A 25,441-nucleotide genomic window follows, 5' to 3' on the forward strand; every position below is an offset into this window, starting at 1 on the left:
CAAGGAACATGTATAAAGGACACATGGACAAAGCCAAAGGGGATAAACTTGAGGGTGGGAGGCAGGGATGGGTAGAGGGGGAGGTGTGGGGGAAAATGGAGACAACTGTACTTCAACAACAATAAAAAAAGAAAAGAAAGTTAGAAAAATAACTCACCATTACATTTAGTATAGTTGTTCGATATTGGCCACAAATTTGGCTCCAAATTCCTAGTAGATAACACACATAAATATTCAGTTAAAATAGCCATGAGTGTGTCAGGCAAAAACTAGCAATGTTTTGTGCTTCTCATACTGGGGTACCAGTGGAGAGGGATTGGGGACTGTGGCATGCTCAAGTGTGAAAACTCAGGATAAACTATCTTGTGCTTCAGTTTTGAGTAAGTTACAGACATTTTCACGTTAGAATAAATACATATCATTAATTTAAAATTCTTGTTTGGGTATTTGCTCCGTAGCAGATACTGCTCTGTGAACTGGGGTACGGTGGGAAACAAAAGACCCTGATCTCACTGAGTTTATATTCTAGGCCAGAGCAGTGGTTTGCAACTGTATCAGAACGAATATCCTTTTCACTCTGCTAGAATGAAAGTCTCAGATAATGAACCTGCATGTAATTAACAATGAACACAACACCCTTTTATTTAAAGGTGAAATAAAAAGGATGCAATTTATAGTAAAGTAATATTTATTTCAAAATATAAATAAATACCTAAGCATGACTACAACTAAAGGTATAATGCAATAGGAAAGTACTTGCATCTTAGAAAAATAAATTTGGGTTAAAGAGAAGTAAAGACAATAATTAACTGAATTATCACTTTTTATACTTGACATTTCGAAATAAGGACTAAATAAATAAGTGCATAGCATCTATAGCACCATAGCCATGAGTTCAACCATTATAGATGCAGAATGTCACAGATATGTGTCTTGAACACCACAAACTGTGTTGTCATTACTGACATGATTTTCTGACATGGCAAGCAACTTTCCCTAAACAAAACAGACCATAATATTCCTGGAAACTTCGGTGTACATTAAAGCTGGCTGAAAATAGTTTTTATTTATGTGCAATAGAGTAGGTGCTCAGCTGAGATCATCACAAACAGGCTTTTCTCTTACCTCAAAGACCAGGGTGACACACAAAAGGAATGCAGAACACAGAGCAGTTGGCTGTGCAGCCTCACTTCAGCATCTCTGAATATCTTTGGCTCTTGCCTCCAAAATACTGGCTCTCCTATCTCTTTAAAAACCGGAAAACAACCCCACAAATGCTCAAAATACTCCCAGAAGGTGGAACTCCTTTATTTGGTAACTAGAAGTCTCCCAAATAATTTAGAGACTGATAAGTAGTATAAAGGAAATAAAACAGTGCAGGAGTAGGATGGCATTACTTGAACTAAGGCCTGAATGTTGACATGGAGACAGCCTTGCCAAGCGCTGGGGCAAGGACATTCCAGGTGAGGGGACATTCCAAAGGTGGCAAGGTGGGACAAAACTTAGGATGTTTAAGGAACAGTAAGAAAAACATTGTGGTTGGAGCTAGGCCACAAAGGTGGAAAGCGTTGAACTTCAAGGGCACAGAGAGGGGGAGAAATTTCCCAATTATTTTTATGGGATGTAGAAAGACTGATATTAATAGTCCAATGTAAACCACATTTACAGTGACTGTCTGTGTGGTCCCCGATCATTTTGAAGAGGTGTGTTTCCAGTAAAAGGAATTATCTTGTCCATGACTTTTGATGGACTCTTGGGAGAATGTTCAGGAAGCACACACGATGTTTTCTATCAGGTCCCAGCTCCACCACCATGTCAGGTTCTGGATGGACAAGGCTCTGAAACTCCTCTTCTCCTTCTTTCTCTTGTGCTGCCTTGGTATTCCCTGCCAAGAACAAACAAATCTCTTTCTTGGAATTTTGATATTCCCCCTCCTCCTCAAAAGAAGTTTTGACAAGGATTCACTAATTGGAAGTAAAATGACCTTAATTGCTTTTCTAATTACAAAATATACATGCATCATCCCAGGAAATTTTTTGGCTTTCTAAAATTCACATAAAGCCATACCTAAACCAGCAAATAGAGGAAGGTGGTTATGAAGATAGATTAAAGTGGGTGTCCGAGTCTTTACTCAGCTCTTTCTTATGTCTTACTCTGAGCACTCACTGAGATGATCGGATTTGAATTTTGTACTTCAGTCATAGGTATAGAGTTGGTACCTCATTTGTACTTTTGAAAAATTGCAAATCAGACCACTGATTCCTAGGTGGGGAAAATCCTTAGCGGTGAAAAAGAACTCACAGACCTATGGTGAAGGACCGAAAATTTCAGTCTGATATAAAATATAGAACTCAGATTCAAGGGAAAAACTAACTTTTCCAAAAGTACAAATAGAAAAGCTGAGCCGGGGCTCTTTTCTAGCTCTTTATTTTTCTTACAAGCTATCAACACTCCTGTGGCGAAGTGCTCTTATCTAGTTCTTAAACGTCTCTCCACTTGTAGATGCTGTCCGCTCGCTTCATTTAACTGTCTTGGTACTTCTCCAGTATTGGCATCGCCCCCAGCTTCATGGCACACTTTGAAGGGCGAACACGGATTTGCCTATTCAGTCCAGCTGGATTTCGGTCACTGAGTTAGAGACTTCCATTGACATTTTTGCACGAAAGCGTACGTCTGCTGACGGACGAGGGTAGGGAACTCCATCCACCCTCGCCCCAGGGCGTGGCGGAGACACCCCCACAATGTCACTCCTCAACCGCCCCTGGAATGTGCTTAAGGAGGGGCAAGGGTCGACCGCCCACTTAGTCCAGGGTGCGAGGGGGGACACAGCTTCTCCCGCACTAGCACTCCAAAGAAACACCTGCCCCGCCCCTACCCGTGCGACCCTGTGGCCCCGCCCAGCAGCTCCCCTCACGTGCTGCAGCGCCGCCCAATCAGCGCCCGCACTGCACAGGCTCGCGATTCAAACTGCAGCTCGGTAGGGTAGAGGGGTTTAGCAGTGCTGGGGCCGCAGCAGCCACGGCGTGCGGAGCATGGACCACCGCATCGTGGGGCCCGGCCCGTACCGGGCCACCAAGCTGGTGAGTGAGCATGAGGGGCCCTGGGCAGTGCCTCCAGCCCCACGATTCCTGGGCCCTCCTGCCGACGCGCAGCGCTCAGTCTTCGCTTCTCCGAGGCTGGCGGGCCAGGGTTTGGAGGCGGGACGGGTTTGGGCCGGAGCTGGCGTTTTTGGACGCAGTTCAAAGAAAGGATAACGGGGACCGGAGCCCAGGCAGTCGGGGGAGCAGCTTCGTTCCCTAGGCCTTGGCCGTGTTCTACGCAATCAAGGGCACCTCCCAATTTGAAGAGCTCTTTAGACCAGGTGACCCTCCCCACCCCGGCTCCTCTTTGTCCTACGTAATCCCACGCCTATTTCCGGGAGAGGAAAAACCCTGTTCCTTACTTTAGGCCCCCCCCCCCCCCCCCCCCCCCCCGGCGCAGTCGGGGCAGGGTGTGTCTCCGTCCTGAGTATCGCTTGTGGTGATCCTTGAGGTTCTTTCTAACGGTGCCCTGAACGGAGGTGGATCGTCCTGGCCACATTTCCCGTGCTGGAGTTTCTGTTTTGGTCATCACCGGCAAAAATAAGGGTTTGGCCTGAGTGAGTGATTGGTCTGAGAGAGCATTTGTAGACCCTGGTGGTCCAGGGTGCTGCCCTTTCTCCTGGGAAAAGAACTTGGTATTCAGAGATCTGAGGGTACTTATTTGACTTCCTTGTGACCCGGAGCAAGTAATTTTTGTGCTGTCTGTTTCAAAGGATTACCATAGTGGGATAGGTAGTGCAATTTGCTGTGGCCATGACAGGCATTTAGACAGCTTTCTATGAAAGCATACGGCTAATTTGGGAGGAAGGGACTTCCCTTCTTGATCTGTCACAACTCTGGTCACGCTTTAACTTGGAAATTAGTCTCCCTCAATACCCCCTAATGGATATCCAGGAAAAGATGGGAATTAATTTCCAAACTCTCATTCAACCAGACTTATATGTGGAAGAGATGAGGACAGTGGGACAATGGGAAATATCACTAGGGTTTCCTCTTCTTTCTAGAGCCAGTTTCCTGGCAGGTAGAATCAAGCGGAGCTAAGAAAGCCAGCTTGTTGGAGAAATCATGGTTGTGGCAAATAGCTCTTTAATTTTTTATTTGGCTCATAATCCCCTTTGAGAATTTTATCTCCTCTTTCCAGAAAAGTGCATGTGCCTCATAATCATGAAATTTTATATATGATTTCAGGGGACTTGGGGAGTCTGTGGCACTGTTTCATTTGGCCTAATCATTTACTTCCCCACAATTTCGTGGTTAGCAGTCTGGCCTGGGCTTCTGTCAGTGGTTCTTCTGTTGGTGCCACTTATATGCCACAGCCATCTATCTGGTAAATGGCCTAGGTCTAAGATGGCTGCTTGACTTGGTTCTGACTGTTGGCAGGGCCAAGTGTGTTTATATAGAGTGCAGTGGCTCCAACACAACGAAAAGGTTTCTGCTTGTAACTTCGATGGTCAGAGCCAGTGAAACAGCTAAACCGAGACTGTAGGAATTCAGTGCCACTTCTTTTCCTTTTTTTTAAATTAAAAAGTACTTTTCAATTATAGTTGGCATGCAATATCATATTAGTTTCAGGTGTACAGCATAGTGGTTGGGCATTTATATAACATATGAAGTGACCTCCCCCACCCCCTACAGTAAGTCTAGCACCTACCTGATACCATACAGTTATTACAGTATCACTGATTGTATTCCCTGTTCAGCTCCACTTCTTTATGGACAGAATTGCAGTCACATCACCAGAGGTCCCTGTCAACAGGATTGTAGGAGTGATTGTATTTATCTTTTTAAAAAAATTATATTTATTTATTTATTTTTAGAAAGAGGGGTAGGGAGGGAGAAAGAGAGGGAGAGAAACATCAGTGTGTAAGAGAAACATCCATAGATCCGGATGCCTCTTGCATGCCCCCAGGCATGGACCTGGCCCAGAACCCCAGCATGTGCCCTGACTGGAAATCGAATAGATGACTTTTTTTTTTGGTTTGCAGAACAGCAACACCTAATCCACTGAACTGCACCAGTCAGGGCTGATTGCATTTATCTTTGCATACAGTCTACTACAGACACCCAGAATTTAAATCAATTTGTTGATTCATTTAAAAAATCAACAAATACAAATGTAGGTTTTCCTTCAGGCTAGCTTCTAAGAGGTACGAATAGTGGTGGTAGGGAACAAATAGGGTGTTTTAAAGTGATGTTTTCATATCTGCTTTTGCTTCACAACTGTCTCTGCCATTTCAGACTATCTGGTTTCAGGGCTATTGGTAGTTCCAATGTTAGGGACAAACGAGATTGTGCTTTATCAGGGTCTTTCAGACACTTTGCTCTCCTTTGTGGAAGGAAAATAACACATCCTCCCCTCTCCCCAATCTGTTCACATCATTTATGCAGGGGAAACAAGAAGGCTCTCAGTATTGGCATAACTAGTTCTCGTTCTTCCTGCTTTATACTAAAAACGCCAATACATCAGCCCTGGCTGGTGTACCTCAGTGGATTGAGCATGGGCCTGAGAACCAAACAATTGTGGTTCACTTCCCAGTCAGGGCACATGCCTGGGTTGCATGCTAGTTTCCAGCAGGGGATGCATGAGAGGCAACCATACATTGATGTGTCTCTCCCTCTCTCCTTTCTCCCTCTAAAGATAAATAAATACAATTTTAAAAAGTTAAAAACCCCCCCCTGGCTGGCGTAGCTCAGTGGATTGAGCACAGGCTGCAAACCAAAGGGTCACTGGTTCAATTCCCAGTCAGGGCACATGCCTGGGTTGCAGGCCAGGTCCCCAGCAGGGGCTACATGAGAGGCAACCACACATTGATATTTCTTTTTTTAAAAATATATTTTATTGATTATACCATTACAGTTTTTCTATTCCCCCCCTTCATTCCCCTCCACCCGCACCCTCCCTCCCCCACCATTCTCCCCCCCTTAGTTTATAACCACGTGTCTCAAGTTCTTTGGATTCTATATTTCCCCCACTATTCTCGCCCTCCCCCCTATCTATCTTCTACCTACCATCTATGCTATTTTCTATGCCTTCTCCCCTCTTCTCCCCCTCCCAACCCCCTGTTTCTAACCCTCCATGTGTCCTTCATTTCTATGGTTCCACTCCTGATCTAGCTGTCCTCTTGATTTGCTTTTGTTTTAGGTGTGGTTGTTAATAACTGTGTGTTTGCTGTCCTTTCACTGTTAACATTTTTCATCTTCTTTTTCACATTTTTCATCTTCTGTTAACATTTTTCATCTTCTTTTTCTTATATAAGTCCCTTTAGCATTTCATATAATAAGGGCTTGGTGATGATGAACTCCTTGAACTTGACCTTATCTGAGAAGCACTTTATCTGTCCTTCCATTCTAAATGAAAGCTTTGCTGGATAAAGCAATCTTGGCTGTAGGTCTTTGGATTTCATGACTTGGAATACTTCTTTCCAGCCCCTTCTTGCCTGTAAGGTCTCTTTTGAGAAATCCGCTGACAGTCTGATGGGTACTCCTTTGTAGGTGACTGTCCCCTTATCCCTTGATGCTTCTAGGATTCTCTCCTTCATTTTGGTCTTGGCTAATGTAATTATGATGTGCCTTGGTGTGTTCCTTCTTGGGTCCAACTTCTTTGGCACTCTCTGAGCTTCCTGGATTTCCTGGAAGTCTATTTCCTTTGCCAGACTGGGGAAGTTCTCCTTTATTATTTGTTCAAATACGTTTTCCACTCGTGGCTGTTTCTTTCCCCCTTCTGGTACCCCTATAATTCGGATGTTGGAACGTTTAAAGATGTCCTGGAGGTTCCTAAGCCTCTCCTCATTTTTTTGAATTCTCATTTCTTCATTCCTTTCTGGTGGGATGTTTTGTTCTTCCTTCTGGTCCATTCCATTGATTTGAGTCCCAGTTTCCTTTCCATCACTATTGGTTTCCTGTGCATCTCCCTTCATTTCAATTAGTTTAGCCTTCATATGTTCCTCTAATTTGTGACTATGTTCCTCTAATTTGTGACTATAATCTACCAGTTCTGTGAGCATCCTGATAAATAGTGTCCTGAATTGTGCTTCTGAGAGGCTGGCAATTTCTTGGTCGCTTAGAGTTATTGGCTCTGGGACTTTGAGTTCTTCTTGCGCCATCTTTCGGGTTGTTCGTGCCTGTTCCATAGCAGGATCAGAGCCCTAAAGTGTTCACTAGAACAGGGCAACTAAGTCGCTGGGTTGTGACGTTGTATGTGGGGGCGGGGTCAAAGAGGGACTATGGCGTCCTGTCCGCCGCCTGCCGCCACGGCCCTCACGGGTGCAGCAGTTGCTGCCGCCCACACGTTTTGTCCCACTGCACGCGAGTGTGCCACCGCCGTCAGCCCTCGCCCCCTGGGGCCTGCGTGGTCTGTCTCACTGTGCGCGAATATGCGCCCGCGGTCTGCCCCGCACCCCAACTGGTTCCCGTCTGCCTGCGCGCCTGGGTCGGGGGCCCTGCCCTGCCCGACCCTGCTCGCTGCTGGCTCCGCCCCTCTTACCGTCCCCGTTGAACGGTTAGATGTAGTCGGACTTCCGTATAATTCAATTTTCTGTCCTTTGGTTGTGTCTTTGTTTCTCCAAACCTTTGTTGTATTCAAACTTGGTTGTGGGAGAAGGCACAGTGTTTCCACCTATGCCTCCATCTTGGTGGAAGTCCCTAACTCACACATTGATATTTCTGTCCCTCTCCTTCCCCCTCCCTTTCCTTCTGTCTAAAAATAAATAAATAAAATCTTTAAAAAATATTCAAAAAATTTTTAAATCCAATACATCAAAATTAATCTCACTCACAGAAATGTATGAAATACCACTTTTTATAGATGCAGAGTGCCTATGCATTAACACTTGATTCTGAGCCACACTACAGTATTATTAAAGGAATTGGTAAAAAAAAAAAGTGCTCTCTCCAGAAGTCTTCAGTCCCCTAGAAGTGATTTGCAAGCCAAGGTTAGCCAAAACTGATAAAGTTAAGTGGGAAGTTATATTATGTGAATAATTAATGGGAACATCTCCATTTCACCAGAATTTCCCAGGTAGTCAATCCAGTTCTAAACTTTATTCTATTTGAGAAACTTGATCTTAAAGTAAGATTTTGAAAACACAGAAACAATAGCCATTTTTTAAGTGAGAATTCTTGCTTTGTCAGTGATCTCACTCTTATTATAGGTGTTCTTGCACAGCCCCCTCCCTGCCCGCCCCAACTGTAAACTCTATAAATGTTTCCCTGAGCAAAATTCAGTTGTGCCTCAGGCTTTTACCAGGTAAAGTATACAGCTCATGGTAGCTCTGTCTTTACTTTCCTTCTCCCACTTCCAGCGTACCATTTCCTCCTCCTCCCACTATCACCCTCAACCTAATCTTCAGTAAAGCTTTGGGAAATCTGTTGGCGCACAAAGCAGGCCTTTACTTGCTCTTTTTTTAAAAGATTTTATTTGGTTATTTTTAGAGAGAGGGGAAAAGAGAGGGAAAGAGAGGGAGAGAAGCATCAGTGTGTGGTTGCCTCTCACATGCCCCCAACAGGAGACCTGGCCTGCAACCCAGGCAATATGCCCTGACGGGAGTCGAACTGGCAACCTTTAGGTTCACAAGCTGGCACTCAATCCACTGAGCCACACCAGCCAGGTACTTGCTTCTTTTATGGCTCACTCTACTTTCTCAGACCACATACAGCTCAATTTTCCATATGCCAAAAGTCAGAAGACAGATTTATAAGTCAATTCATGATGAATATGGAAGCTAATTAGCAACTTACTCATCATCAGGGAAATAGCTTTCATTTTTGTAACCCACATAATAAATGGTTAATTATTTTAAAAGAATTGAGAAAGAAATTTGCTTTTATGAAAATTGCTTATATCTGCTGATCCTTTCTTTGAACTTACTTCTCAGTTCAAAGTTATGTATATCATCTGATGCAACTGGTAAACTGTAAAAGACTTACAGACATCATTGAATCGGAGAGGTAGAATGTACTCCAAGGATGTCTAGTCCAATGTCCTCATTTGACTGAGGCCTAAGGGTGAACTGACTTGATCAAGTTCACACTGGTGGTAGGTGGCAAGTACAACCAGACCTAGAATTTTATTGTCTGAATTCCTTGCCCAGGTGCTGTATTATAATACTATAGCACCACTCATAATATTTTTGGTGCTAAGAAGAAAGGAAGTGGAGTAAATATTCTGGAGGAAGGAACAGGAAGTGCATTTCAATACTCAGAGCTGTATTTTATAGTGTAGTGTATGATGTTAATTTAAGCTATAACAGTTGTGGTGTCTGATTCTTTATCTCCTACACTGGGGGTTTGAAATAAATAACTGAAACCTAAATAGTTTTTTTAAGCATAAAACAAATCTGTTTGTTCCCTTTGCTATAAAGATTATTTCCTTAGATGTAATGTACCATGGAAGGATATCACATTCTCAAGCTATTATCGTGTTCTTTGTTGACATAGGATATGTTCTTCCTAAATGCAAGTGAGAATGGTGAATTAGTTTAAAGATAACTTAATTTTTTTCTTTTTTGGCAGAGTAGCCAAATAACTACTTATGTTGGGAAATAAATCAGTGCAGAGACCGTGGTCCTCTCTAGGTTTTGAAGTTTTAGTTGAAGCACTGGATTGAGTAAATATAAACCGTAACGATAAATGCCAGTAAAAATCACAATAAGTAAACTCAAAATTCTTTTTGTAAATTCCCTATTTAAGAAGAAATATAAACCTTGGATAAGATGTCTTATAAAATTTTTAGTGTGACATGAACATCAGCTGTTAGGAGAACAGCTAAAAATCCAATCAGAATCCAAATAGGTATTTTTTTCTCTGTGGGGACTGTGTTGAATTGAAGGCTCATAGGCAAGAGTAAAAATGGGAGAATTCAAGAAAATTCTTAAAGGCCATAGGTGCCTTGACCTACTACCAGAGATTTAAATGTAGTATTAATTGGCTGTAATCACAAGGGTATATAGTATTGCACAGAAATAGACAACTCTCTCAGTGGGATAGAAAAAGAGAGTTCCGTATCAAGAAAGGTGATATGTAAGGTGACGAGGTTTCAGTTCAGTGAGAAAAGGCGGCACAACTGGCCCTCCACCCGGAAGAAAAGAGAGTCAGAGCTCTTCTACCTCCCGCCTTAAATATTTCAGTTGAAGCTTCCAATGTTAAAATAAACTCCTGTGGCGGACCCTGGCCAGCAGAGTCTGCCTGTTGTGGCTGACGGTGAGAATGGATGCCCAGGCGACAACAATCCTGTGGGGGAAAAGGGAACAGGCATGACTCTCTCTCGAGGCGAGAGTGCCTATGGATGCCTCGGCCACTCCCTCAAGAGGGGAGCACTTCAACCCTTGTCTAGACAGGCTTTTATTGTTTTCCTGGGGTCTTACATCAGAGAAAGATTTATTATCTATTACATAGAATATTATTGTCTACATTCTAAGTACAATCAAGGAAATAAAAATAACATGCAGAGGAAGGTGGCAATGAGCTGATTAGCTCTGTCCTTGAGAAAATTCATACAGGCTTTGGAAATTACCTTGGAGAGAGACAATACACATTCATTGTTTTAGACCAGGGTGATGGAGTTTTAGCAAGAGCAAGCCATAACAGTCTGTATGCATTTTCTAGGCCCGATTCCCATGGGAAAGCTTGGTTTGAGGGTCTGGCTCCTGCCCACCAGTTTGCTTCTGTAGGTTTTCCATACAGAGCTGAGTCACATTTGCCAGGCCAAAACAAACCAGTCCCCTACAAAATCCCTCTATAATACTAAAATAATATTTTGATGAAAATTTTGATAAATATTTTTAATATCTCAAGAGTAAACCTTAAGAGAATAAACCCTGAAACCATAAAGAAAAAAAAAACATATCTTTTTCCTTAAAACAGTAACATTGTAAACAACAAAACCTTCCCAAAGCTAGAGACCACATAAACAAATGAATAAGCTAGGAGAAAACACTCTAACATACTTAAAGAAGGATTAGTAGTCAGTATTTCTTCATTCAATATATATTTATTGAACATGCATACTACATGTCAGATACTATCCTTGGTGGCTGGGATATTGAACTAAGTAAAATAGACTAACTTTCTTGATTTATATGCACTTAGATTTAAATTCTAGATTTACAGAGTTCTTAAAGTTGATTAAAATTTAGAGAAACAACACAATAGGAAAAGGGCAAGTCTCGGATGAAGAAATAAAGTGACTAAATATGAAGGTAGGAATATGCAACCAAAACATAGAGATAGTATTTCTTGTACATGGGCTGACGGTAGTGAGAAGAATGGGAACACCTAGGTGTGGGCAAAGACAAGGCAGTTGGCTCATACCGTTGTTGATTGGAGTGTGAATTGCTGCGACTGATTTAAATATGGTGAAACTCTATAGATGGCTGTTTGCCGCAGCCCGCTGCAGCAAGCGTGGTCACGAGGTGAGGCGAGGGACTTAAAAAATGGAGAGGACCATAAGCTCTGCTGGCAAAATGGCAAATTTATTCAAGGAACAGCTGTCTTATATACAAACTGTTAATGCCTAAAGCAAGACTGCAGGGAACTAGAAACAATGTTGTTTTTCAAAGTTCGTGCACTCCCTTAAGCTATCAAAAGGGCAAGAAGTTCTCATAACCATCTGGGAACATGACACCTGCGCCAGGGTCTTGTTGTGTCTTTCAAGGCTGGGAACTAGAAGGTTAGGAAAGTGTCAAGGTACCCGCCGGCTCCAGGGACCAGAAACCAAGCTCATCCACCATTCTCACAGTGGAGAACTCTGTCCTTGGTCCCCTTATGGCCTGGCGGGCCCCCACACCTGTTATACGAAAGGTAAATAAACGAGGGCATGGTACTTCAGGCTGTATAAACGAGCATACTTATACAACAAACTGGAAGTAGCTACATGTCCAACAGTTAGAAAACGATCAAATGAATTATGAAACTCGTTTACTTGTAAGAATGGGCCAAATCTACAGGTATTGACTTAGAAAGATATCCTTGATGTGTTAAAGGCAACAGCAGATTGTAGGATAATGTATACAACATGATTGGTCTTGTTTCTTTAAAAAGGAAACAAACAACCGCAATGATAACACATCCATACAAAAGGAAGAGTTCTGTGTATCTGTGTTGGATATGTACAGAGAATTGGAGAGGGACAAGGCAGACTCTTACATATACTTTTGCGTTTAATTTGTTACTATATGCATTATTCTGTAATTAAATTAACAAGTAGAAGAACTGCTAACCAGTCTGATTACATTAATAGACTATTTCATACATTTTACTTATTGAAATTTATTTATATTTCAAAAATACTGGGTTCCATAAAGCCATGTCTTTACTGTGTTTATGTAATACATAAAGTACTATACATTAAGTTTAGTTGATAATGGTTATGATCATTCAATTAACATAAAATAAGAGAAAATCTTTATTAACCTCCTTCCTTCTCCACCTTCCAACATACTTCAGCAGGACTAAAATGAAAGCTAGGTGTCAGCAGAGGGCTAAAAAAATTGTTAAAAATACATGGACATTGTTTAATGTAAATGCTCATAGGTACCGAGTGTAATGAAATGATCACTTAGGGAGGAGACCATATAACAGGGTTCTAGATTTTATTCTGAGACTAAGTACCTGAGTGACATGTGCCAATTTCTGAGTCCTCCTTGGGTTGTGATTTTGCCTCAAAGATTCTTTTCAGCTCTAGAACAGACTGAGCCCCCTCTCTGCCTGATTTGTTTTAAGAGGTTATCCTGGAAATTATATATATTATTTTTATGTGTGAGGAATGCTTTGTGTTTTATAAAGGGCTTTCAGAGTGATCATTTCATCTGACTTCACAGTAACCTGGTATGGTAGGTAGGCAGCTAAAGTTATGTAAGTGTTCATGGACTCCTAATGGGCTCTCTTTCTACTAATCATTATTTAGTTTCAGCCCACTTGCCCTGCTCTTCCTCTGTTTACATTCAGTTCCTTTTTCATCAGCTCAGATGGTTTCCTCTGCAGCCTTCCTTCTCTCTCTCTTCTGCATTCAACCCACCATCACTACCACCCGATTCATATTTACCAACTTTCAGGTTGGTGATCTGAAATTGCGGATTGCCCTTAAAGAGGATTTTAATATGAGTATTTGTGTGCACGTTTGTGTACGTGTGTATTTGGTTGTAGCTTTTTATCAAGCATAATATGTACAGAAAAGTGCACAAACCATAAGTGTACAACTGAATGAATTTTCACAGAGCGAGCACCAACACCCAGACCCAGAAATACAGCATCATCGCACTCCAGAAGTCAGTCACTCCGCCCCTTCCCATTCTCCACCTTCATACGAGTTAACCACTATCGTCCTTTCTAAAACCATAGATTGATTTTGCCTGCTTGTTAAGTTCATGTGAATGGAATCATTAGTGTTTACTTTTCATGTCTGTTCTTATATCAGTATTACATCTTATCTGTTATTCATCTATGTTATTGCATGTAGCAATAGTTTATTCATTTTCATTGTTATGTAGCATTGTATTTCATGAGTAAATCACAGTTTATCTAGCTGTTCTTTTGTTGATGGACACTTAGGTTATTTTTGCCTATTAAGTATATTGCTACTATGAACAGTGTGTTTTTTGGTGACTCTATCCAGCAGTAGGCAAAAGTAGGTTTACAGTTGTTTGTATGGAAAATAATACAATAATTAATAAGCAATAATAAAACAAGAATGAACTTATGTCTTATGTACTCACAAGTATAAACTTCCTTTTGCCTATGTTGTATATGCATTTCTAATGTATATCTACTTAGCAATGAAATTGCTGTGTTGTAAGGTGTGCATATATTTAACTTTTATAGATACTGCCAGCCTGTTTTCCAAAATGGTTGTACTGATTTTTATTTCCTCCAGCAATGTGTGAGATTTCCAGTTGCTCCACATTCTTTTTTAAAAAAATATATTTTATTGATTATGCCATTACAGTTGTCCTATTCCCCCCCTTCATTCCCCTCCACCCTGCATACCCCCTCCTCCCACATTCCCCCCCTTTAGTTTATAACCACGTGTCTCAAGTTCTTTAGATTCTATATTTCCCATATTATTCTTGCCCTTCCCCCTATCTATTTTCTACCTACCATCTATGCTACTTATTCTCTGTACCTTCTCCCCCCTTCTCCTCCTTCTACTCCCCTGTTGCTAACCCTCCATGTGATCTCCATTTCTATGGTTCGGCTCCTGATCTAGCTGTCCTCTTAGTTTGCTTTTGTTTTAGGTGTGGTTGTTAATAACTGTGAGTTTGCTGTCCTTTCACTGTTCATATTTTTTATCCTCTTTCTCTTAGATAAGTCCCTTTAACATTTCATATAATAAGGGCTTGGTGATGATGAACTCCTTGAATTTGATCTTATCTGAGAAGCACTTTATCTGCCCGTCTATTCTAAATGATAGCTTTGCTGGATAGAGCAATCTTGGCTGTAGGTCTTTGGACTTCATGACTTGGAATACTTCTTTGCAGCCCCTTCTTGCCTGTAAGGTCTCTTTTGAGAAATCAGCTGACAGTCTGATGGGTACTCCTTTGTAGGTGACTGTCCCGTTATCTATTGCTGCTTCTAGGATTCTCTCCTTCATTTTAATCTTGGTTAATGTAATTATGATGTGCCTTGGTGTGTTCTTCCTTGGGTCCAACTTCTTTGGCACTCTCTGAGCTTCCTGGATTTCCTGGAAGTCTATTTTCTTTGCCAGATTGGGGAAGTTCTCCTTTATTATTTGTTCAAATAAGTTTTCCACTTGTTGCTGTTCCTCTTCCCCTTCTGGTACCCCTATAATTTGGATGTTGGAATGTTTAAAGATGTCCTGGAGGTTCCTAAGCCTCTCCTCATGTTTTTGAATTCTTATTTCTTCATTCTTTTCTGTTTGGTTGTGTCTTTCTTCCTTCTGGTCCACTTCCTTGATTTTAGTCCCAGTTTCCTTTCCATCACTATTGGTTCCCTGTGCCTTTCCCTTCATTTCAATTAATTTAGCCTTCATCTGTTCATTTAATTTGTGACTAAAATCAACCAGTTCTGTGAGCATCCTGATCACCAGTGTTTTGAACCGTGCATCTGATAGGTTGGCTATTTCTTGCTTGCTTAGAGTTATTGGCTCTGGGGTTTCGAGTTGTTCTTGAGCTATGATGTTTTGGTCTGTTCGAGCCTGTTACATATGAGGGGCAGAGCCCTAGGTGTTCACCAGGGCGGGGCAACTCAGTAGCTGGGTTGTGACGCTGTATATGGGGGCAGCGTCAAAGACGGGCAATAGCGGTCCCCTCTGCTGCTTCCCGCTGCTGGGGCCTGCGAGGTCTGTCTCACTGCTCTCTTCTTTGCCTGGTTTATCTTCATGCAAATGTGTGACCACAGTCAGCCTGCCGCCTTGCGTCCTCACTGGGTCTGCCTGTCGCAACCCCACAGCAGGGATCTGCCAACCGCTACCCACGCACCTGGGTTTTTGGGTTGGTCTGGCTGAGTTTTCCTATGCAACCCACTCTGCCAGTCGCTGGCTCCCCATCTCTTACCGGTCTGGCTGAATGGTTCGTTGTTTTCAGATTTCTGTATAGTTCAATTTTTTGTGTTTTGGTTGTGTTTTTGTTACTAAAACTTTGTTGTTTTTAAATTTGGTTGTGCGAGGAGGCACAGTGTTTCCCCCTATGCTGGAAAGTGTTTCCATCTTGGCCAGAAGTTCTGCTCCACATTCTTACCTGCACTTAGTATTGCTCTTTTCATTTTAGCCATTCTGTGGGTTCGTGGTGCTATTGCATGGTGGATTTCTTTTGCATTTCACTGATAATCAATGAGATTGAACGACATTGTATATTCTGTGGTATAGAATGGTATATATGCTATAAAATTTCCCTGTGGTAAATTTGGAGATCCTTTTATGTGAAGTACTTGTTCAAGTCTTTTTCCATTTCTCTGTTGGAGTTTCTGTCTTTTCTTTCTTGATTTGAATATTTTGTTTTAGAAACTCTGGTTATATGTTATCCTACTCTGGCTTGCCTTGTTTCTGTATGTTTTTTTAAGAAGTTAAAAAAACTTATATCTGGACCAACATAATTTAGAACACTGCTAATAGCTATCAAATGAAATAAAGAAGATTAATATGCATAAGGCAGAAAGATGTATGAATTTTTCCAGGAGGAAGACATGATTGGGAGTCAGAGTGGAATTAAATGGCATGAAGTTGGAAGGTGATTTTTAAAAAAGCAAGAAAAAGTCAAAGATCAGTTACACATTTGCTTATTGAGTACCTCATGGGTGCTGTGCACTGTGCTACGTGTCCAGGGTGCATGCCTTTGGGCTGCAAGCTCTTTGGGAGTCTCCCAGGTGTGATCTGAAACTGGCCTCCATATATGGAGGCAGGGAGAGTCCAAAGAAAAAGGCGGACCACTCAAGATTTGTCAGTGGCAGGTTTAATAAGCAAGGAAACTTATATATGAGGATTGTCTTGCGTGGCTGCAAGACGAATAGTTTTCTGCACCCATCTACCAAATCATAAAAGTTTATTGAGGTCCTAATTGGATTTAGTCATGTACACAGTCCAGATAGTCTCTTTACCACACTTCTATCTCAAGGCTGTGTCTTTGGAGCAGCTTCCAGGAGCAGGGACGGCAAGTGGGAACATACATGCCACACTCAGGGGCAGGTGGGGAGTCTCCAATAGCTCAGGTCCAGCTCGTGGGTCCAAGCAGTGGTCACATCTTCTCGATGACCTTCCCTAACATGTTTGCACAAACCCTGCCTGCTTCAGCCCTTTAAGCACCTGGTGTCTAACTCAAGAATTAGTAGTGTGGCTTAGAAAGCCATCGAAGATGGAAGAGAAATGGGACAGTAGTTGCAGAGGTGGCTGGGCAGTAGAGAGTGAATGTATGAAGAGAAACCTGGAAGAAAAGGCTCGATCGGAAGGGAAAACAAGGAACCACTGTTGGGCAAAATAAAAAGGAAATCAAAATATGATAAGATCAAAACTATAGTGGAAAGAAAAGAGCAAAATCAGGAAATCTGATTTCAGTAGGAAGGGAGATAATAAAATTCACAGTCTGTGAAGTGATATACTAGAAAGAGAAAAGTGCAAGGAGCAGGAATGCATCTGAGGGTAAGACTGAGTTTTCAGGACTTTTTGGAGGTTGGGTGGGAAGTTGGAGTGACTATTTAGGAAGACACCGTATGTTAACATTTCATTTATTATAGGGTTGGCTGATGAAGGCATGAATGCCTAGATTTGTTTATTTATTTATTTATTTCGTTTTCTATATCTTTTAAAAATATATTTTATTAACTATGCTATTATGTTGTCCCAATTTTCTCCCTTTGTCCACCCGTCCCTTCTAGTCCCCCCATTTCCTCCAGCAGTCCCCTCACTTAGTTCATGCCCATGGGTTCTGCATATAAGTTCTTTGGCTTCACATTTCCTATACTATTCTTAACCTCTCCCTGTCTATTTTGTACCTACCATTTATGCTTATTCCCTGCACCCTTCCCCACGTTTTCTCCCTTCTCCCTCCCTGATGATAACCCTCCATGTGATCTCTATTTCTATGATTCTGTTCCTGTTTTGGTTGTTTGCTTAGTTTGCTTCTTAGATTCAATTTTGATAGTTGTGAATTTGTTGCCTTTTTAATGTTCATTGTTTTCATCTTCTTTTTCTTAAATAAGTCCCTTTAACATGTCTCGTAATACTGGCTTGGTGATGATGAACTCCTTTAGCTTTACTTTGTCTGGGAAGCACTTTATCTGTCCTTCCATTCTAAATGATAGTTTTGCTGGACAGAGTAATCCAGGTTGTTGGACCTTTCTTTTCATCACTTTGAATAAATATGTCTTGCCAGTCCCTTCATGCCTGAAAAGTTTCTGTTGAAAAATCAGCTAACAGTCTTATGGGAACTCCTTTGTAGGTAACGCTCTGCTTTCCTTTTGCTGCTTTTAAGATTCTCTCCTAATCTTTAACCTTTGGCATCTTAATTACAATGTGCCTTGGAGCGGTCCTCTTTGTATCCATCTTATTTAGGATTCAGTGCTTCCTGGAATTGAATGTCTATTTTCCTCACCAAATTGGAGAAATTTTATTTCATTGTTGTTTCAAACAAGTTTTCAATTTCTTGCTTTTCCTCTACTCCTTTTGGCATCCCTATGATTTGAATGTCGGTTCATTTGGAAATATCCAAGAGTCTCCTTATACTATCCTCATTTTTTTGAATTGTGTTTCCTTCTTGCTGTTCTGGTTGAATGCTTTGTTTTCCTTATGTTCCAAATCATTGATATGAATCTCAGCTTCCTCCCCTCCACTGTTTGTTCCTTAGAGATTTTTCTTTATTTCACTTCGTGTAAACTTCAGTTCTTCTTTTGGGTCTTTTTTATGCTGCTTCTGCACTCAATGAGTCCTTTGAACATCCTGATCACCAGTGTTTTGAACTCTGCATCTGATAGGGTGGTTGTCTCCATTTCATTTAGTGCTTTTTCTGGAGTTTTGTTCTGTTCTTTCATTTGGGCCATATTTCTTTGTCTCCTTGTTTTGGCCACCTCCCTGTGTTTGCTTCTGTGTATTAGGTAGAACTGCTTTGACTCCCTATCTTAGTAGCACGGCCTGTTGTAGAAAAGGCACCTATAAATTGTGTGGGGCGGAGCCTTAGGTAGTCACTAGGGTGGGGCAACCTGCTTCACTGCTTTGTGGTTCTCTGTGGGGTGATGGCTCCGAGAGGGGACAATGCTGCTGCCTGGCTTCTGAAGGTTTGCCTGGCACTTGCCCTCTTTCTAGTCACTTCATTTACTGGTAGCAACTGGTGCCCTTCCAGCTGTTGCCCTGGTGCTGAATCCCAGAGGGGTCTGCATTCATTCCAAGTCCATGTGGGTCCTTCAACCAGAGTGTCCTGAAAATCTGTTTCTTTTTTTAAATTTTTTTCCTTAAGATTTTATTTATTTATCTTTAGAGGGGAAGGGAAGGAGAGAGGGAGAGAAATATCAATGTATGGTTGCCTCTCATGTGTTCCCTGCCAGGAACTGGCCTGGAACCCAGGCATGTGCCCTGGCTGGGAATCGAACCATGATCCTCTGGTTTGTGGGCCTGCGCTCAATACGCTGAGCTACACCAGCCAGGGCCATCTGACAGTTTCTTTTGCTGCCCCAACCCCCACTGCTTTTTACAGCCAGAAGTTACAGGGATTTCTCTTCCTGGCACTGGAACCCTGGGCTGTGTTGCATGACCTGGGGCTGCAATTTTGCTCACTCCTGAGGTATCCCTCCTGATTTTTATCCACCACAAGTGAATGTGGGACTGTGCATCTTGCCACCACACCTTTCTGAGCCACATTGTGACCTCTGGGTCCCTCCCATCTTTGTGTCTCTGCCTCTCCTATACATCTGGACGAATGTGGCTTCTTTAAATCCTTGGCTGTTGGATTTCCATACAGTTTGATTTTCTGCTATTTTTGTTTTGAGGTCTAGTAGTACTTCTTTCTCTGGTTGTGTGAGCTTGTTTACCTACACCTCCATCTTGTAGATTTCTTTTTAAGTAGGAACATATTCTGCAGAATTTTAAAACATATTTTCACATTTGGCACTCTATCTTTTTTTCCCTCATGTAATGCATTTCATGGAATAAACAGTAAATAATTACCAAGTGAGTTCAAGTCATATTAAACATAGTGCTCCCAGAAGTGAATTAAGCATATTGGGCTCAGGTTGCTATTATTTTTGATCCCATGTTTCTCAGTGTAAAAATTTATTAAGTTCACATAATAGGACAACTTGGCAGCAATATCCAGTAGATTTTTATTGAAGGAATAAATTCATTTTTAAAAATTACTTTTCTTTAGACTGTGAAGCTTGTAATTACATAGTTTACAAAGCTCTGTGACTAAGGCAATCCTTTAAATGGAAAAGTTGTATTTGTTGTCTTAAACTTTTTGGATTCAACAACCTTAAAAAAATCAGTTGATTACAAAGTGCCTTTCTCTTTTTCCTCCCAGTGGAATGAAACAGTGGAGCTTTTCCGCGCCAGGATGCCCCTGCGGAAGCATCGCTGCCGGTTCAAAAGCTACGAACATTGCTTCACAGCGGCCGAAGCGGTGGATTGGCTGCATGAGCTGCTGAGGTGCAGTCAGAACTTTGGCCCTGAAGTGACCCGTAAACAAACGGTGCAGCTGCTAAAGAAATTCCTGAAGAATCATGTTATTGAAGACATCAAGGGAAAATGGGGTCAGGAAAATTTTGAAGACAATGGTCACCTGTACAGGTAATGCCAGCTTGTAGAGTCTGAAGGGGAGGAGTATGGAGAGGCTGGGTGCATCCGGTCAGCGTCTGCTGAAACTTCTTATGTGAAAAAAAATTTACCTCGTCTCTTGGGAGGGATGCTTCTCCTGTGACTCTCTTGTGATGAAACCAGTTGCAATATTTCTTGACTCCATAGAGCACCCATGGCAGTCTTCTGTTGCCGGCTTTTCAGTAAGGGAATCTTTTCATGCATTTTGCACACCTGAGAGGATGGCTGTATAGCCTAGTACCTGTTCTAGGGAATCTGAAAAGGGTTAAACAGTAAGTCTGGGTCGGTCTTTGAGAGCAATGAGAAGGTGTGTGTTCAAGGGCACTAGTGGCAAAGTGGGTGTGAACTTTAGGCAGAACTCAGGGCTCATGTGAAAAATTGTACTGGAATTCCCTGATGTCTCAGATTAACTCTGGCAACACATGCATGCTTTTCCTCAAACATTGTTACTCATATATCAGTGCATTTTTTAAATGTTTGGACACCACCAGATAATTGGAGGGAATTGGATGACTCTCTGCTCAAACTTCCAGGCCCACTGCTTGTTGGGCTGTTATCGCTGGAGGTGGAAGAGACCTGCCTAAGATTCAGGGAATGGGAGAGGACTAAAGAGGAATGAGGTTTTGTGAACCCAAAAAAGAGGAATTGTTGTGTTATCTACAGAGAGGCCCACCAAGGTGCTAAGAAACTGAGAGGGATTTTTTAAAAAATGGAGAATATGGACTCAGTACTTACTTTCTTTTACTCCAGAAAAATAAGGAGTTGACTCTTTGTGTATATTCAAATCTAGTCTGCCTCTAGCTCCTAATCTCCTTCCTTGTAATTTAATGAAGGCCATTTGGGAGTGACTGGGTTTGAGTAGAGAAAACCTAACTTTTTCCAACCTGAACATTTCTTTGGCTTCTTTGAGACTAGCTGCTGAGAATGGTTGCGGAGAAGGTGAGCGTGCCAAGGCCAAATCCGATGTCGCTGTACGTTTAAGAATCCAATTTCCTCATAGCGTTTCATCAGCAGTCTTCAGCTTCTAGATATCAGTTAGCTTTTGTCCACTTGGCAGTTATTTCTGGCTTGCTGATCCAACTTCTAATTAGGACCTTGTGTGATTTTAGCCTGTTCTGGGGCCATAGTGCTCATTAGCATCAGGCAGCGAAAACGCTAGCCCTGGCTCCACGTGCGGTACTTCACTGGGGATTCTTCAGGGATTATTGCTCTTGGAACGCTAGTAGCTTGTACCTCATCAAGATTTAGCCAGCACACTGCTGAAAGATTCTCTGGATGAGCAGCTTCAATCTGTTCTGTTGGGACCTTAAATTGGGTACCTCTCATTGAGTCCCATGAAGCTTTAAGGGCCATCGGATCTGGAAAATAGGGTCATGCTCTAGGGTCATGCCCTATTTGTACCTCTAGTGAAAGAAATCTGAATTTACATTAGTTTAGATATGTGGCCCTTTAGTAATTTTCACTGGCCTGGAGAAAATCCTTCATCACTACCCTGTAGATCTTTTGAAGAGAACTGTTTTAGGAACCTCACTTTCAAGTTGATGTACTGCTAGTTCCCTCTAGTGGACATTGTTTGCTTTAATAGTCAAGCTGAGCATGTGTGCCTGTGATTTTGTTTTTCTTTTGTTTTTGTTTCAAGTCTTAGGTTCTTGGCCTGTAACAGTTGGATAAGTTCCTTAGCCTTCGAGGGCATCGTATTTTTCATCTATAAAATGACAGGGGCTGCCCAGGCTGGGTGGTTCAGTTGATAGGAGTGACGTTCCACACACCAAAAGGTTGTGGGTTCCGTTCCAGTCATGGCACATATACCTGGGTTGCAGGTTTGATCCCTGGTTGGGGTGCACACGGAAGACAACCGATAGATGTTTCTACTCCCTTCCTCTCTCTAAAATCAATAAACATATCCTCAGGTGAGGGTTGAAAAAAAGATAATTTAAAAGAATCACGGGTGAACTCCGGTCACCTCTCTGCCCGGAAGTCTGTCTTCATGCACCGCGCTACCAGCGGGGCTTCACCCCACCTTCCTCAGGCGTTTCCTGTGATCCCTCTCTCACCCCTGGGTCTGGCCAGATCTGCCTGTATCATCCTCCCTAAGAAATAGTTCCTGGTTACTGATGAACTTCTGTTTTGTAATATTTTTAAAGGCCTTTGATGATTAATTTGTAAAAATTTCAAACCCATGACTTATCTTTCTATACTGGTCCTTCTGTGGTCTTAGTTCCCACATTTTATGTCCCCAGTCACGTTTCTGTGTCCTTTCCCTTTATATTTATTTGTTAGAGCCTCTTGGTCTTTGCTCACTTGCCCTTGGAAATCCTCTTTTCTTTAATCCTTGCCTAGGTTTCTGTCCTCTGAGTTCATGATGCCTGGTTATTATCATTAATAGGGAGTGGAGTAGTGGGAGCCAGAAAAAGCAAAGGAGCGTGGCTCATTGAAGGGCCCCATTTTAAATGAAGAGAAGGTGGGTTGGGCAGGAGTACTTCTCAAATACTGTTAATTGGGAAACAAAATAATCAAGAGCATGTAAGTATTGATGAGTTTTCCTGTTGATCCCAAACCATAAGTTTCTGAGGGTAGTGAGAACTTGCCTTGAGATGCAGGTTACATATAAGACCAGATTTAATAAAAGTCCTTGAAAGGTGAGGGTGTACCACTCTCTGGATTGGCGGAGTTAATACGTTTGCAAAGTAGAAGTGGGAAAGGCCAGAAAAATGTTTCATGTGAGTGTCAGAAAGCACAGTCTATTTAAGCATTTACATGCAACTGATGTCCAGCTAGCATTTCACCAGCTGCATGGCTAATACTTACGTTCTGGCCTTTTCTTCGAGCCCTCCCATGTTTGGGCGTCAGTGTTAGATCCTCACATATGCTGCCTCTCCCCGTCCTCCTTTTCCTTTCTCTAGCATTATGAGGTGCCTACTCATGCCAGCCACACCACTAAACACTTTAGATGCATGACCCTATTTTCAGAGCTAAAGTCTAGAGGGGCGGACAGATACATTAGAATTCATTGTCACAGATGCTGTCATGAGGATGTGAATTCACTGCTGTTGGAGGGCTGGGGAATCAACTCTGCTTGAGTATGTCAGAGAATATTTTGTTTCTGTGGCGACACTTGGGTGGAGAATGGATGCATCAGTGGGTGCCTGCCAGGCGAGGGAGGGAGAGGGGCCGGTCAGGGTAAGGGAACTTGCTTATAAAGCCTGTCCTCCTGTGATCATGGGTGAGGTTAAATGATCGTGAGAGAGGTTAAGTATGTAAGGACATGTTGCCTGTCCTTATGCAGGGTGTGGTGGTAGATAAGGTTGGGAAAGGCTTTGCTTTTCTCTATATCCTCACCTAGCCCAGGGCCTCATTTATTGAGAAAGAAGTCAAAGGTTAGTAAGTGGAGAATTTCCTTTTTACTGGGCAAGAGTTAAGCAATAATCACCCCACCTCTGTTCCCAAGTTAAAGTGGCTCAGTCACATCTCACATCAACTGAGCTGCAGTTAAGTATGACACAAGCTCGGGAATGCAAGGGCCATGACAAGCACAGGGTCAGAGTGAGGCAGGCAGGCCCAGGTTTGAATCCCAGCTCCGAGTTACTGCCACCCATGTGGTCTTAGGCCAATTGCCTACACTCTGAACCTCCATTTCCTCTTCTACAAAGTAAGGGTGCTCACATTTCTGTCTTGAGGTTATCTTTGGTCCAGCTAGCCCAGGGCTTGGCACACTTGTTACCTAAAGGGCCAGTTTGTGGGTCAGACAACCTCAGTCGTAACTGCCCAACTGCTAAGCACATGTAAAGGGTTGGGCATGACTGTTTTCCAGGATAACTTTACTGACTAAACGAAGTGGTGGGAATTGGCCTGCAGGTCACGCTTGCTTACTCCTGCACTAGACTAAGGGCAAGAACTGGTATTAATTCTTGTATATCTGTTATCCAGTGGTGTCAGATACGTATGTGGTAGGCACTTAAATTGTTGTAAGTGATGTGAAGTCATCACACACAGATGAGTGCAGATTACTAGAAGATTCTGTTAGTTTAGGCCCTGGGAGAAGAGAAGGAGATGCCAAGATGGACCTAGGTAATGTGCGTGATTTAATGCCAGGGTTCTGGGGCCCCTGGAAAGGTTAAAGGGACAAGGAACAGAAATTGGGGTGAGCCTTCAGATTGTGGTGCAGGTCTGACCTCTGTGCAATAGAGAGGGAAAGAATTGGGTGGGAAGGGGCTCAGCCCACAGGGTGCAGTTCTGAGGAAGTCTTGGCCAGGCCGACTGGGGAGTCCTTGGGTAGAGGTCACCTGCTGGAAGGGTCCTGTGGCTTCTGTTAGGATTGGCTTGGCCTCAGAACCCGCACTGTGCTCATGCATATGCTGGAAGCTTCCTGGGTGAAGCATGAAAGAAAGGTACAGCAGCTAGAAATTGGAGTCCGTTGGGTTCTTGAAGGGCGACGTGGGCTTTGCACCTCCGTGGCTGGCACAGTCCCTTTCTTGTGCTGCCCAGATCTGCTTCTCCACACATGTTCATGGTGCTTCCTGCAGCCATGTCTAGGAGAAGGAAATTACTAGGAAGAATATAGTCCCTTTTGCAGGTCTCACGGTTGCAGCTGATGTTCGTCCTTTCCCTCTCCACTCTCCACTGTAAATTTCCTCACCCTCACCTGTCACCTGGCAGGCTTTGGCTGGCTTACCTGGCAGTGTGACCCAGCAGTTAATTTCTGAGACTTGGAACTCCTGGTGATAACCATGCACTTATTTACTGGGCTGGTGTTTCTGCACATGCCTGGTCACAGCTACAGTGGGACAAGGAGGTAGGTACCAAGAGCTGCCACAGATATTCCTGCCTCAACGGGGTCAGAGCAGCCAGCCCTCTTTCTGCTGGTTGGGATCAGTTACTGCTGCTGAGTTAGCGATTGCTCTTCTTGCCTGCTGCTCCCTGCCACAGGGAGTCCAGAGTGCCCTGCTATGTCTTCTGGCAAGAGTGCTCGCTCTTTAGGGAATGGGGGCTCTAGTTGTGGGAATGGGTCCCTGAGGAGGGGGGTGAGTAATGCGATTGCTGCTTCCTCCCCATTGTGACTGGCCAGTTTCATGTGTATATGAGACATAGCACCACACAGGGTCCTATACGTCCAGCT

The 25,441-nt window shown here is 42.8% G+C and overlaps 1 protein-coding gene across 1 annotated transcript in view; it reads left to right on the forward strand.

Moving 5' to 3' along the window:
- The first annotated feature begins 2,960 nt into the window (after nucleotides 1-2,960).
- Nucleotides 2,961-25,441, forward strand: part of DEPDC1B (DEP domain containing 1B) — a 71,130-nt gene continuing 48,649 nt past the window's right edge. The window contains exons 1-2 of the mRNA XM_037062897.1: nucleotides 2,961-3,080; nucleotides 20,033-20,298. Of these exons, the coding sequence (XP_036918792.1) occupies nucleotides 3,033-3,080; nucleotides 20,033-20,298 (314 nt within the window). The 5' untranslated portion in view covers nucleotides 2,961-3,032. The remainder of the gene's footprint in view (nucleotides 3,081-20,032; nucleotides 20,299-25,441) is intronic.

Source organism: Sturnira hondurensis, unplaced genomic scaffold (genome assembly GCF_014824575.4).
Source record: "Sturnira hondurensis isolate 20B ecotype Veracruz unplaced genomic scaffold, ASM1482457v3 Scaffold0014384, whole genome shotgun sequence".
NCBI lineage: Eukaryota > Metazoa > Chordata > Mammalia > Chiroptera > Phyllostomidae > Sturnira > Sturnira hondurensis.